This window comes from Leptinotarsa decemlineata, unplaced genomic scaffold, assembly GCF_025532065.1.
Source record: "Leptinotarsa decemlineata unplaced genomic scaffold, Ldec_3_MD MMD2_tig00002159_RagTag_RagTag, whole genome shotgun sequence".
Lineage (NCBI taxonomy): Eukaryota > Metazoa > Arthropoda > Insecta > Coleoptera > Chrysomelidae > Leptinotarsa > Leptinotarsa decemlineata.
Window position 1 is genome coordinate 5,148,502 of NW_027412574.1, and position 13,266 is coordinate 5,161,767.

At 35.1% G+C, this 13,266-nt stretch overlaps 1 protein-coding gene across 1 annotated transcript in view; it reads left to right on the plus strand.

The window, feature by feature from the left end:
• Positions 1-7,774, plus strand: part of kar (monocarboxylate transporter 10-like protein kar) — a 107,509-nt gene extending 99,735 nt beyond the window's left edge. The window contains exon 6 of the mRNA XM_023156504.2: positions 6,260-7,774. Coding sequence (XP_023012272.1) covers positions 6,260-6,294 — 35 coding nt within the window. The 3' untranslated portion in view covers positions 6,295-7,774. The remainder of the gene's footprint in view (positions 1-6,259) is intronic.
• The last annotated feature ends 5,492 nt before the right edge of the window (positions 7,775-13,266 follow it).

Here is a 13,266-nt window from a genome sequence, read left to right on the forward strand (position 1 = left end):
ATTACATTTTTGGAATCGCTCTAGTATTTTAATATTTTTTTGTTGATAATGTCCTATACCTATCTCTATCTGTTTTCGAGATAAAAGATAAATTGTGCTAAATATGGTCCAAAACATAGCCTTAATTGAAATTAAGTACATCAGTACTCTCAATTCATGAAAAGTTGATATTTTGATGATAGTTTGGACAAACTCGAAATATTCAAATAACACTAAGATATCGACTCCGTATCATACAGGGCGTGCTAAAATTACTATTATTTCCATTGTGCATAAAAGTAGTCTAAAGTTCAATTTTTCAAATGGAACCCCCTGTATATTACTCGGTAAATTGAAAGATGGTGAAAAATGCTTCAAGATGATATATCATGTCCCTATACCTGAATCGTCAAGTTTTCTCAATAAAGTCGCTTCTTCTAGAAACATTATTTTTTTTTTAGAATTTGGATTTAGGTAACAGTGGAATTATCAAGCTTATAGCAGTTCGGTTACTTTTATAAGTAATTTACAAAGAGTTATCTACGGTGTTTCGAATCATCTTCCAAAATGAATGCAAATATCGATTATTCAAACGAAGTTCTTATGAAATTATTTATTATACACATGAACAAAGTGATCAAATCATTGTCAGAACGTGTGAAAAATTCAACCAAATGTATCCTGAATTAACACCAATGAACGAGAGGAAGTTTGTAAGGTTACAAAATAATTTTCTTAACTATGGCTCAAAGTTTCCAGGGAACAACTGTACCAAAAATCAGTAATTTCTAGCGTATTCCAAAAACACTTTATTGTGAGATTTTCACTAAATTGTTTTACAAAAACGCAACACGTGTTTCGCCATACAATGGCTTCATCTGGCGTGTCTTTCAAGTTGAGTTGAAAGACACGCCAGATGAAGCCATTGTATGGCGAAACACGTGTTGCGTTTTTGTAAAACAATTTAGTGAAAATCTAACAATAAAGTGTTTTTGGAATACGTTAGTTATGGATTTTCATCAAGTATCGGCCGATTCCATCATATATAGTAATTTCTAGGTAAAAAGTAAGATTTTGTGGGCTAAAACATGTGAAAGTACAGACAATAACAGAATAGGATGATTCAAAATAACAAAATTGTAAACAATATATCACATTTTCACCATAAATGCTGAAAATGTTGTTCATTCCATTCTAAACACTTTAAAATGTTCTTTTGTACGCGACTTCTGGTTGCTTTTTCAATTTCCTGGGGATTCAGATCTTCAATACTCCGCACTATTCGCCGTCGCAATTCATCTTTGGTAGGCACTGGAGTACTGTATACCCTTTCTTTTAAAACACCCCCTAAAAAAAGTCAACTGGCGTGAGATCGGGTGATCTCGGTGGCCAATCCCACGGCCCTAAACGCCTAAACCAACGATCGTCGAAGAGTTCGTCAAGTTTCCTGGAAACTTCCTGGGTGGAATGAGCCGACGCTCCGTCCAGTTGAAACCACGAATTCCTATATTCCTCTAAAGGCAAATTTTCAAGAAAATCGGTTACAGTCGTCCTTAATATTTGGATATATCTCTGCATTCAGTGTGTCTTCATAAATAAAAAAAGCTAATTTTATTGTTCTTCAGAATACAGAAAACATTCAGGTCAAATTTTTCTTGAAAATCCATTTCTTTTGTAACATGAGGATTATGATCAGCCTAAAAATGTTTATTCCTTCTATTGAAAATACCATCCCTCGTAAATTTTGATTCGTCGCTCCAAATTATTTTTGACAAAAATTCCCGATCTTCCTGTGTATGAATCAAAAGGGATTCACAAAAGTGCATTCTACGTTCGAAGTCTTCTGCTTTTAGAGCTTGAACTTTGGTAAATTTATACGGATGCATTCCGTGATTTTTCAGAATCCGTTGTACTGAAGCATCTGATACACCTAAATCTTTTTCTGCACTACGAATGGAAGCTTCTGGATTTGCATAAAAATATGCCAGGACGTTAACAATATTGTCCTCATTTGAAGTAACAGGTTTTGGTAATGTTGAAGGCGCTTTCAACATGGAGCCATAGTTAAGGAAATTATTTTGTAATCTTACAAACTTCCTCTCGTTCATTGGTGTTAATTCAGGATACATTTGGTGGAATTTTCTACAAGTTCTGGCAATGATTTGATCACACTGTCCGTGTATAATAAATAATTTCATAAGAACTTCGTTCTCATGAAATTGCATTCATTTATGGCGATTTTTTGAAACACCGTCAATAACCATTTATCAATTACTTATAAAAGTCACCAAACTGTCATAAGCTTGATATTTCCACGGCTACCTAGAAATCAAATTCTTTCAAAATTATTTTTTGTACAACTGTTATTGAAAATATCTTTGATAGAAACACTTCAATCAGAACACCTACCAAAAAATCATTTAGAAAAGTTCACACATGCAGTTCGTGCTATTGGTAATATTAAATCCCTGTGAAGTTACTGATGATGACGAAGTAGTATTCAGTCCAACTGTAGAAAGTCCTTCATGACTAACCAATAATCCTCCTTAAAATAACGTGAGTTGGCGTATGTAGTTATAACATATGCCTTGTAATCCAAAGATCGTGTGTTCAAATCCCATGGACCCTATAATTTTTTTTATTATCAGCAGTAACGTTATACAAAAAAATTTGTATGATACATTTGTTAAAATTGATTTTATTTTGCTCGTGAGTTTGCTCCACTTGCTGACGCTCGTTTTGCAATAATCTCCACTCACAAAATAAAATGCCACTGTCAACACTTGTAGGTAAAACATGAATAACTATTTTTCCACAAAAACGGCTTTATTAAGAAAACTTGACGATTTAGGTATAGGGACATGTATATCATCTTGAAGCATTTTTCACCATCTTTCAATTTATCGAGTAATATACAGGGGGTTTCATTTGAAAAAATGAACTTTCGACTACTTTTATGCACAATGGAAATAATAGTAATTTTAGCACGCCCTGTATGATATGGAGTCGATTTCTTGGTGTTATTTGAATATTTCGAGTTTGTCCAAACTATCATCAAAATATCAACTTTTCATGAATTGAGAGTACTGATGTACTTAATTTCAATTAAGGCTATGTTTTGGACCATATTTAGCACAATTTATTTTTTATCTCAAAAACAGATAGAGATAGGTATAGGACATTATCAACAAAAAAGTATTAAAATACTAGAGCGATTCCAAAAATGTATTAATATACGAGGTGTTCCATTTAAAAAAATATAATTGCTAGGACTTTTTGATAGAAGTGGCAACGCCGCAATGCTGGAAATATTTTAAATCGATAGGTAAGGAAATGTGAGGAGTGAAATTTTCAGAAAAATCATGCTTTGCGTTTTCCATAAACGTCTAACCTACCATCGACCGTGAGTCACGCTGTATATATATATATATATATATATATATATATATATATATATATATATAAAATTTGTTTTTCCGTTGATCAGCTATCGCCCCCATACGAACGACAACTCTCAGAAGTTGAGAAACTTGTGCGAGCTAAGGACTAACGAGGTCTTACCTTTCAACGTGTGATTCCTAACACGGTTTCGGGCTCCTTAGCCACTCGTCAGTGCAATATAGTGACCATCATCGACCTGAAGTCAATGATATTCCATAATTGAAAATCGAAATTCTTTCAGAGTATTTCATTCTTCGTCTTAAGTTGGAGCGAACATCAAAAATGTCACTCCATCTAGTGGATGAGGTACTAACCAACTGCATATCCGAAATTTGCCCGATTCCTCTGAATAAAGAAGAAAAACTTTCTTATTAGTCAGTGGGCTTTGCTTGAAGACAGGCAGTGAACAATTTAAAGAAATGAACTTTAAATTTCGGTCTGCAAGTGTGCCCGTTCCAAAATTGAAGGTCGACTCTTTCAGTTGTATTGCCAATTGCATATGCAGGACATTTTCTGTGAAGATTCCTGCACTGACGCCTGTCGGATATAATTCAACGCCGTTCGTGGTATTAGCCAGTGGAGTAGTTGTTTTCTGATAGGCTTTTTCAAAAGATATTTTGAAATATTCAAATACGCTCAACACAGAATCACAAGAAAATGGAAAATTAATATGTGATCTGATACAAAAAGTGTCTGCTTTTCGTCGCAAGCTGAATATCTTTGAACAAGTTATTGCAAGACAAGAATTTATTCATATTCCGATAATTCTTTAATACAAAAAAAAACTCTGAAGAAGACATTGCAGTGTTTGCGAAATTTCTGGCCGATCTTTGAAACGAATTTGCTACAAGATTCCAAGACTTTGTAGAGATGAGCAAGCTATCTCCGTTTCTTAAATCGTCATTTGAAGTTGATGTAGCAACAGAATGGACAGATGTAACTGCCAAAGGCATTACTTCAAATAGAGATAAATTTGGCTATAAATTTGGCCACTATGTTTGGCTTGACATATGTATGTGAAATATCTTTCTCAAAGATATTTCGAGAATCAAACTATAAAAAACTGGCTCAATATCGGCGGTGTAATTTCTCACATTAATTTTAGGTCTTGTGTTTTATAATTCAGAATTTGATTTGAAACCAAAATAATACATAGGTAGCACTTAATTTTTATCAGTTGTTTTTTTCTGGACTTCCTCAAAATTTTTCCACAGTTACCGGACCCCACCTAAAACTACTTGCCGACCCCTGCCCTACACTGTAGGTTAATCGACTGACACCTATCAGAAAACAACTACTCCCCTGATTAATACCACGAAGGGCGTTGGATTATATCCGATAGGTGTCAGTGCAGGATTCTTCACTGAAGTTATTCCTGCATATGCTGATGGCGATTGATTTTCAATTACTGGAACACACTTTCAGACCAACTTCGGGTTGTTTGGCCAATCGTCAGTGCAAGATAGTGTCTATCATCAACATAAAGTCGATGATCTCCGATAATTGAAAATCGAATTCCTTCAGACTATATTCCTCGAACTAGGCTAAAGCGGACAAACAACAGATTTGTCATCGCCCCAACTGCCTGTGAACGAGGTAACCAACTGGATATCCGAAATTTGCATAATTCCTCGTATTTAAGAAACTTAACTCTCAGTCAGTAAGGAGAGTCTCCCATGAAGAAGTACTAGGCAGATGCGAGAAATGTCTAGAAGTTCAAGAACATCAATTTGAACATTTATTAAAATAATTTTTGTAACCCTTCATTCTATTTGAATATTTTCTTTGATAACTTTAAAATTTTTGGTAATTTTTCTGAAATTGCCTCTTACGGATCTAATATTCTTAAAGTTTTGTATAATTTTCTTAACAGTATTTGGTGATGGTTTCTTTTTTTTGGAAATCGAGTATTTGAATAATTTTCGTTTGTGAAGTTTAATCGTCCTGGCATGATTTATTGTTGAAAATTTGCAAATGACAAGTAGTGAAGTAGTGACATTATATACTATCAATTGATTGTTTTCTAACGCCGCGCCGTCATGGCCATCTGACAGAATTTGTAATCCGTATAGTAAGTATTCTGTCCATAGAAAAGTATCAAATTGAAGTATTTCAAAAACTACTTATTTTCGAAATAGATGTCCTTACCTAAATTTACCCTTATTTTAATGCTAAATACGATTAAATCATGAACATGGGGGGTTTCGATTTGAAAAAAGTCACTTCAGACGGTTTATTAAATTTCATTTATATTTACCACCCTGTATTAATAATTATCGAAATTTAATATGAAGTCTATTTAATTTGGTTCCCCTCTACAAGGAACCCAACCAAAACATAATGATAAAGGATTCCTTATAGGAAAAATTTGATAATTATTGTAGGGTCTGCAAATATAATTTTTGACATGAAAACTTGAATATGTAAAAAACGGTTAGACTTAGATATAGGACATTATACACAAAAAGTATTTACATTCTGATGTAGAATCAAAAAATGTAATAATATATAGGGTGTTCTATTTAAAATAACGAAGTTGACACCTACGTCTGGTGTAAAGGGAAGTGCCGCCATTTCGAAAATATTTTAGGCCATCGACTTCAGTATATTGTCAAATTTCCAGATTTTTTATTATTATAGTTTTCCCACATTCGATCGATGCAGTTCCTGGAGATTCACCATGTATAATCTTCAATTTTAAATTACCATCATGTTAGTTTGGACATGCAAGCAGAATATCATAAACTAGTCAATATCGGAAATATTTTGCTATATAAATACGTAAATTTGAATCTAATTAAATTTTAATTTGAATCTAATTAAATTTTAATTTTTGCAGAACTCGTTGGGAAACAAGAAGAAGATGGCTTGTAATTCAATAATTCTTGACAAATTTGACAACGTTTTAGTAGTAGCACGTTTGCTTTTACTTATTTTGCTAGCTGTAGATGTACATTTTTTTATTTTCACAAGGGCATTTACAAATTTTTATATATACTTTTTGATAGCGTTGAATTGTTTTCCTGATTTTTCATACACTTGACATTTTGTACTGATTTTTATCGACGATCATTAACATCAGAAACTCATTACTACAGGGGGTATCTCTACGCTCTATAAGCATGAATCATCGTGACTGGTTTTTGAAATACTGTTGACTGTAACTAGACACATAATGTTTGTATAAGTTTATATTCATAATGAATTATTGATATATACCTATGTCAAAAATATATTACTTCAGAAAATTTACAACGATACTGATAGTGTCAGTAATGAAACAAAATATTTTTCTGCAATCACATAACAAAAGAGGCTTTCGTGCTTTTATCTCGAAGTTGACTTTTACTTTATATGTTCTAGATAAAAAAAATCGCGGTTTGTAGTTATTGCTTACAATCCAACATTCCAGTCGAATGTGTTCACCGTAATCATTATTGATAAGTCTATATTTTGTTGTTGATTGTAGAAAAACGTTAAATCTGTGATTCGAGCAAAAGTATCACTACCTCTCAGATTGAAATAATCCTTCTGAAGCGAACAAAATGTTATTTTGCGCTCTTACTACACAAATAACAGTTGTAATTTTTTTTTTTGAGTAAATTGGAACAGCTTAACTTTCCAAAAAATTCTGGATGGTTGAATATTTTCTCTGGAACGATATTTTTGAAGGTCATTCGTTTGAGTAACTTTCAAATAGGAATCTAGTGATAATCTTGATTTTGACCATGACTAAATGACTTTAAATTAACCTTATTTACTATTGTTTGTCATCTTTGACAAATAAAGCGAAAAAATTTACAATCACATAGCCTTTTTGTAAAATATCTTGTCAGAAGATATATTGAATCATCCTGAATACTTTGGGCAATCTAAATATTACTTGTATGTAAAGCTTCAACTGTCTGGATCTATGTGTGTCAATTTTTCAAAACGTATACTTGATCTCTTGTTTATTTGAAATAACATAATGTACCAATCCAATCAGAGACCAAAAATATCCTAGTCGTTTTATTTGAAATCAATATTTTTTCTCATGTCAATAATACAGAATATTCAATAAATGGGTTGACTCACAAAAGATACTCTCCGTATCTACATGTACATACAAGGTCATTTCGAAGTTTCATGGGAAATAGATTATATTTCTACGAAACAATATTAGTAAATTAATATGGTGGAACTCAATGGAAAATATTTCTTGCAAAAATGATGTTAACAATTATTATCTTCTGGAAATTTTCTTCAAGTGATCTTGTATATCTTCATTTGTGGAAATAATGTTATCATATTTCATGTTAATTGTTTGGATTTGAAATCTATTTCAATAAAGTTATCAATCGTTATCTACAAAGTTGTTTTCAGATTTAACCATTTCTGATATATTGGAGGTATTTAATGAAATTACAAGGAAAATTTTCAAAGTAATATGTTAATTCAGTTGAATATTTGTCAAATGAAGTTTATCAATCAATCAATAGACCATCTACACAATTTTTCAATCGTTATTTAAATTGTTGTCACATGGTTATTAATTTATCTTCGATTTGCTTTTAGCGAATTTTATTCCAATATTTAGAATTCACTGCTTATCTGGAAGTTTTAAGAGACAAGTTTAAACAAATTTTTCGGTCGAATTCAATAATTTACTGTCTGATTTTGTAAATAATTAGGGCGATTCAATTAATAAATAATTTATAGTATCAAATAAACTACTAGCAAGTTATCTAATGGTTGGTACAGAAAGATTTTGGCTTTCTACTACTCCATCTTCATACAAAAAAAGTGGGAATATTCAAAAGAAAGGAACAAAACAATTGATTACAAATTGAACTCTTCACAAAGATGTGTAAATCACACAAAGAAGCAACTTTCAGACACCCCACCCCGATGCAAAAAATGTAATTGTATATATTCCCATGTATTATGACGTTATCTAATACGCAATTGTACTTTTGGAAAAATAGCTCATAAGGAAAAATAGCTCATAATTTCTTACATCTCACTTGACTCATGACAGGCTTGAACATCGTTTTATAGATCGTAATTTTGTTTTTTTAGGCTCAGTTTGGATCGTCTATTGATCAGAGGGTACAGACTTTTGATCCGACCCTCGATCTTTTCCTTCACGGTTATGATGTACGGGTTCCAGGTGAGCCTGCGGTCTATTAGAAGATCGAGGTACTTTATCCGCGCTTGCGAGTCAATCTCCCTTCCAGAGATCCTCACTTGTCTGGCCGGAGAAGTACCAGCGTTCGAGATCGTCCAGTGCACGTTGCATGTAGACGAACCCGAACTCACAACCCATGGAAGACGAGAGGAGGGCCGTGTCGTCGGCGAATAGAGATATATTCACACGCTCAGGTCACTGGTGTAGAGAGAGTACAGCGTGGGAGAGAGCACGGCCTCCTGTGGCACTTCATCGAGGATCTCTCTCTTGTCAGACAGAGAGCCCTCTACTCTAACCTGAAATGTTCTGTCTTTCAGGAAAGACCCAATCCACCGGATCAGGCCCCAAGGCAGGTCGAATGCGACTAGTTTATGCAGAAGGCCATACACGGTCGAAGGCATTCGAGATGTCTAATAAACCAACATGACCTTTTTGATTTTAATTCAGCTCTGCGATGGTGTTTTCCACCAATCTCAGTGCCTGTAGCTCAGTGGAGTGTACTCTCCAGGAACCGAATTGTTCGTCAGGCAGAACATTTCAGTCCTCAACCTATACCTCTTCGTCGAGTCTTTGCAGAACGACCGTTTCAACCAGCTAAGCCGCCGACGAGAGCAGACTGATCGGGCGAAATTCTGCGGGAACAGCGGGTTCTGACCCTGATTCGGGATCATGACAACGATCGCATGCTTCCACCTTCTGGAGAAGTATCTGAGGGCCAACGAACTGCTTATTATATTAAGAAGGTTTTCGAATCAGTTATCCGGGAGCCTCTTCAACAGCCTATTGGTTATTGAATCAACCCTCGGAGCTTTTTTGGCCTTTGCTGCTCTGATATAACCCTTCAGCTCTTCCGCAAAAGCTGGGCGGATGTTATCATCGGCATCCTCCCTGAGGATACGGTAAATCTGATCTTGCAGCAGAATATCACGGTCGATGTCGTCACTAACGTTCCATCGTGTCGGCAAAGGCCAACGCTTTGTCGGCGGGGGAGTAGCACACTCCGCGCTCTCCGGGAATGGGTGAGGGAGCAGTCTTCTTCCCTTTGAGTCTGCGGGTGACTCGCCAAAGCTCGTCATCCCCAGGCTCAAAGGATTCCAAAAACTCCTCTCACCTTTCGTTTCGGTGATCAATGATGGCCGGTTTGACTTGATTGGCCATCCGACTTGCCGCAATTTTGTCTCATGAGAAAAGGGTTCGTTGATAGAGCCTTCTCAGGCGATTTCTCTCCCGTATCAAGGCTTTGATACAAGGAGGAATCTCATTGTAGCTCTTCAGCGGACACTCTTCCCTGGAGGTGGCCACTCAAAACGCATCATTCATAGAAAGCTCGAAACGCTCAACTACCGCGTCGAGTTCGTCAGCAGAGCGAAGTGCCTTAGGAGGGGCGCGCATCTCTCAGAGCTGGCTTGTGAAGATCTCATACGATAATCAGGGGAAGGAAGATCATCGCCCAGTACCAGGATAACTGGATTATGATAAGAATCCAACTTCGACAGAACGTATATTTCACTATTCAGAGAGACGTTTCTGAGATGCGCGATGTCTAGTACGTCTGCCCGCGATAGTACGTAGGCTCATCTGGACGCAGCACAAGATATTCATGACTGTCGACATGCGCGCATATAGCGCTTGGCCGTTTCGATTTGTGGCTCTGGCTCATAGTCTGTACTTGGCGTGGAAGTCACCAGCAATTGTCGGAATGTTGCTTCCTATCATCCAGTGATTATGAGAGTATTTGATTGTTCGGAGGGTTGTAAACCGAGATTAGTCTAGGTTTGTTCTGGTTCTACGAAATTCAGGTTCAAGGACGTCAGGATCATGTGCAGTTGATATAGAGCGTTCTGGTTCATTGAGGATAATTTCGGACTGATGAATCCTCTGTTCTGGTTTCGACTGCGAAATGATCCTGAACTGTTTTGAACCGTACCGAATTTTTCTTGCTCTCGAGGCTGAACTGTTGAGAACTATTCCCGTTGCTCATGCGCATTCGTGTGGAAATTTATTTGGGCTATTTGCTAGGATGTTTTTTTATTTATTTGATTTGAATAATTGATGATTGAGGGTTGATAACATTTGAACTAACTATAGGGATACGCTACATAACAAAATGGGCATGATTAATAGTATGTTCTTGTCTTGATCTCTTCATATATACGATAGGTGGCACAGTGGTCTCCTCAAAAGCGTTCTGGTTTAAACAAGTGTCTGAGACTATTTCGGATTGTTTGAGATTTTTTGCTTGTACGCACCATGTGTTGCGCAGTTTCCAAACAGTTTCGGATGTTAGAACCAGAACAAACCTTCTGTGACAACCCCTGCTCAGTCGAATTTCGACGCCCACGGACTCAGTTCCGTGTAATCGGGCACTGTCAATGCCGTATTGGACACACTGAAGGGATCGTTTGACAAAGGCCAACTCCTCCTGCACGTCCAACACGTTCTCTGTGAAAGAATCACGACCAAACAAATATAATTCCAGCTAGTCATGAACTCTTTCTTCAACGCAGATTCATGTGAATCTGCGTCTCACTTTATCTAAATTCAAAAAAGAAGTTGATGATAAATTTGTAGTGGCAGTATTCTTTTATCTGGAGAGTGATTTTGAAACAATTGATCGTAATATTCCTCTGATTAAATTAATAGGTTATAGCATTGATATTATGATGTTTATCAATGGTTAACTGACTATTTATCCCACATAAAACAAAAAATCTGAGTTCAAGATATCTCAAAGGAATGGGATATACATATTGGTGTGCCGGAGGGTCGTAGCGTTTTAGAACCTCTGCTTTTTATCTTATACTTGAATGACATATATTTGTTTGTAAATGTTGATTTTGTTAATTTATTTGCAGATGAAGCACAAGTTAAAATGAAAACTAAATGAATGATTATAACTACAAAATATGAGTGGTTCGACCTCGATTTGAATGACATATTTTCATTTTCTTTAAACAGGACTGTAAATTACTCCAAAATTATAACCACTTTATGCTCTAAAAATCACCTAAGCTTCAATGAGATCAATTTTAGGATGGAATTGACTACCTGAAAAAAATATACAATATTCAATATAGTGTCTAACGCTACTGGTCCATCAATGGAACTGGCGATAATTATTCCTTTGTGAATTACTCCAAATACATCTGCACCCAACAACATATCTATTGGACTACTTATATTGAAGTAAAGGTCAGCTATATCGAGCACAGAAAATTGTGAAAAATATTTTGAGGGATATTGACGTCAGGCATATGAGAATAAAGTTATGGTAAAACTATGAAATCCAGGTTGAGTATTGGCTCACTTTCATTACGAGGTTTGATGCATGATTTTACATATTTAAATGCGTGAGAATTAGTTCTACCAATTCCAATAATTGAAATAGTAGAAGTTGATTGTGTTAGTCCTAGCTTTTTTGCACATTGGCAAGTTTTGAAGTGAGATTGACTTTCAATGTCCAACACTGCTGCGGAAGCTCAGCCATTACGAGATAAGAGGAACAAATTTGATCTGATTTGGTTCATATTTGACAGGACGTAGACAGGTGGTGAAAACATCAAGTGGACAGTCTGATCTCAGTGACATAAAACATGGAGTACCTCAGGAGTCTGTTTTAGAACCAATGTTGTTTTTTATATACTTAAATGACCTAATAACCATTAACATCGCAGGACAGTTTACTGTATTTACCGACGATACCACTATAATATGGAGTAATAAAGAAATTAATTAGCTATCAAATATGATAAAAATAGATATTCAACAAATTCAAGCCTGGTGTAACGCGAACTCCCTGTGCTTCAACCTAAACAAAAAACTAGTTACTTTCAAATGTATACTAGAATATTTAGATTACCATTACATAGAAAACAAACAGCACACTAAATTCCTAGGCATTCACATAGACAATAAATTAAATTTTAAAGAACATGTATCCCATTTGAGTAAAAAAGTATCTAGAGGATGTTATGCTATTAGAGTGATATCAAATGAACTAGGGTACACTAGAGCTAGAATGGCTTACTTTGCATTGATCAAATCCCATATTTGCTATGGAAGAGCTTTCTGGGGCCATTGTGATTTACAGTTATAGAATACGATATTTGTGCTACAGAAGAGGTCTTTGAGATACCTTACAAAGTCTAAGCCGAGAGATCACTTTAAGCCTTTATTCATCAGCCACAAAATATTAACTGTCACCTATTTAAACATAATGGAAACAGTATGCTTAATTCATAAAAATAAAACTAGCATGTACACTCCCGGAGCAAATTGTCACAATACCAGACAGAACCATATGCTTTACTTACCTATTCCAAAATTCACCTTGACTCAGTATTCTCTGATTTATGAAAGTATTAAAGTATATAATCACCTTCCTATCATTCTGAAAAATAGCACAGATATCAAAAATTTCTGAAGTACAGTTAGAGATATTTTAATCAAAAAAGCTTATTTTTCGATCCGTGAATTCTACCATGATAACCTGTAAATTCTACTTGATTTTCAATATTCACCTAAACTCATCTGTCTTCTTTTTGTTTTATTTGTGAAACTGATATGTTTGTATTTTTATATTTTGTCATGTATTGTATTTCGTATTTTTTATGACATCCATTTAATTTTTTTACAATATTTTGTCAATAAGATACTAATCTTCCGACAATAAGGCA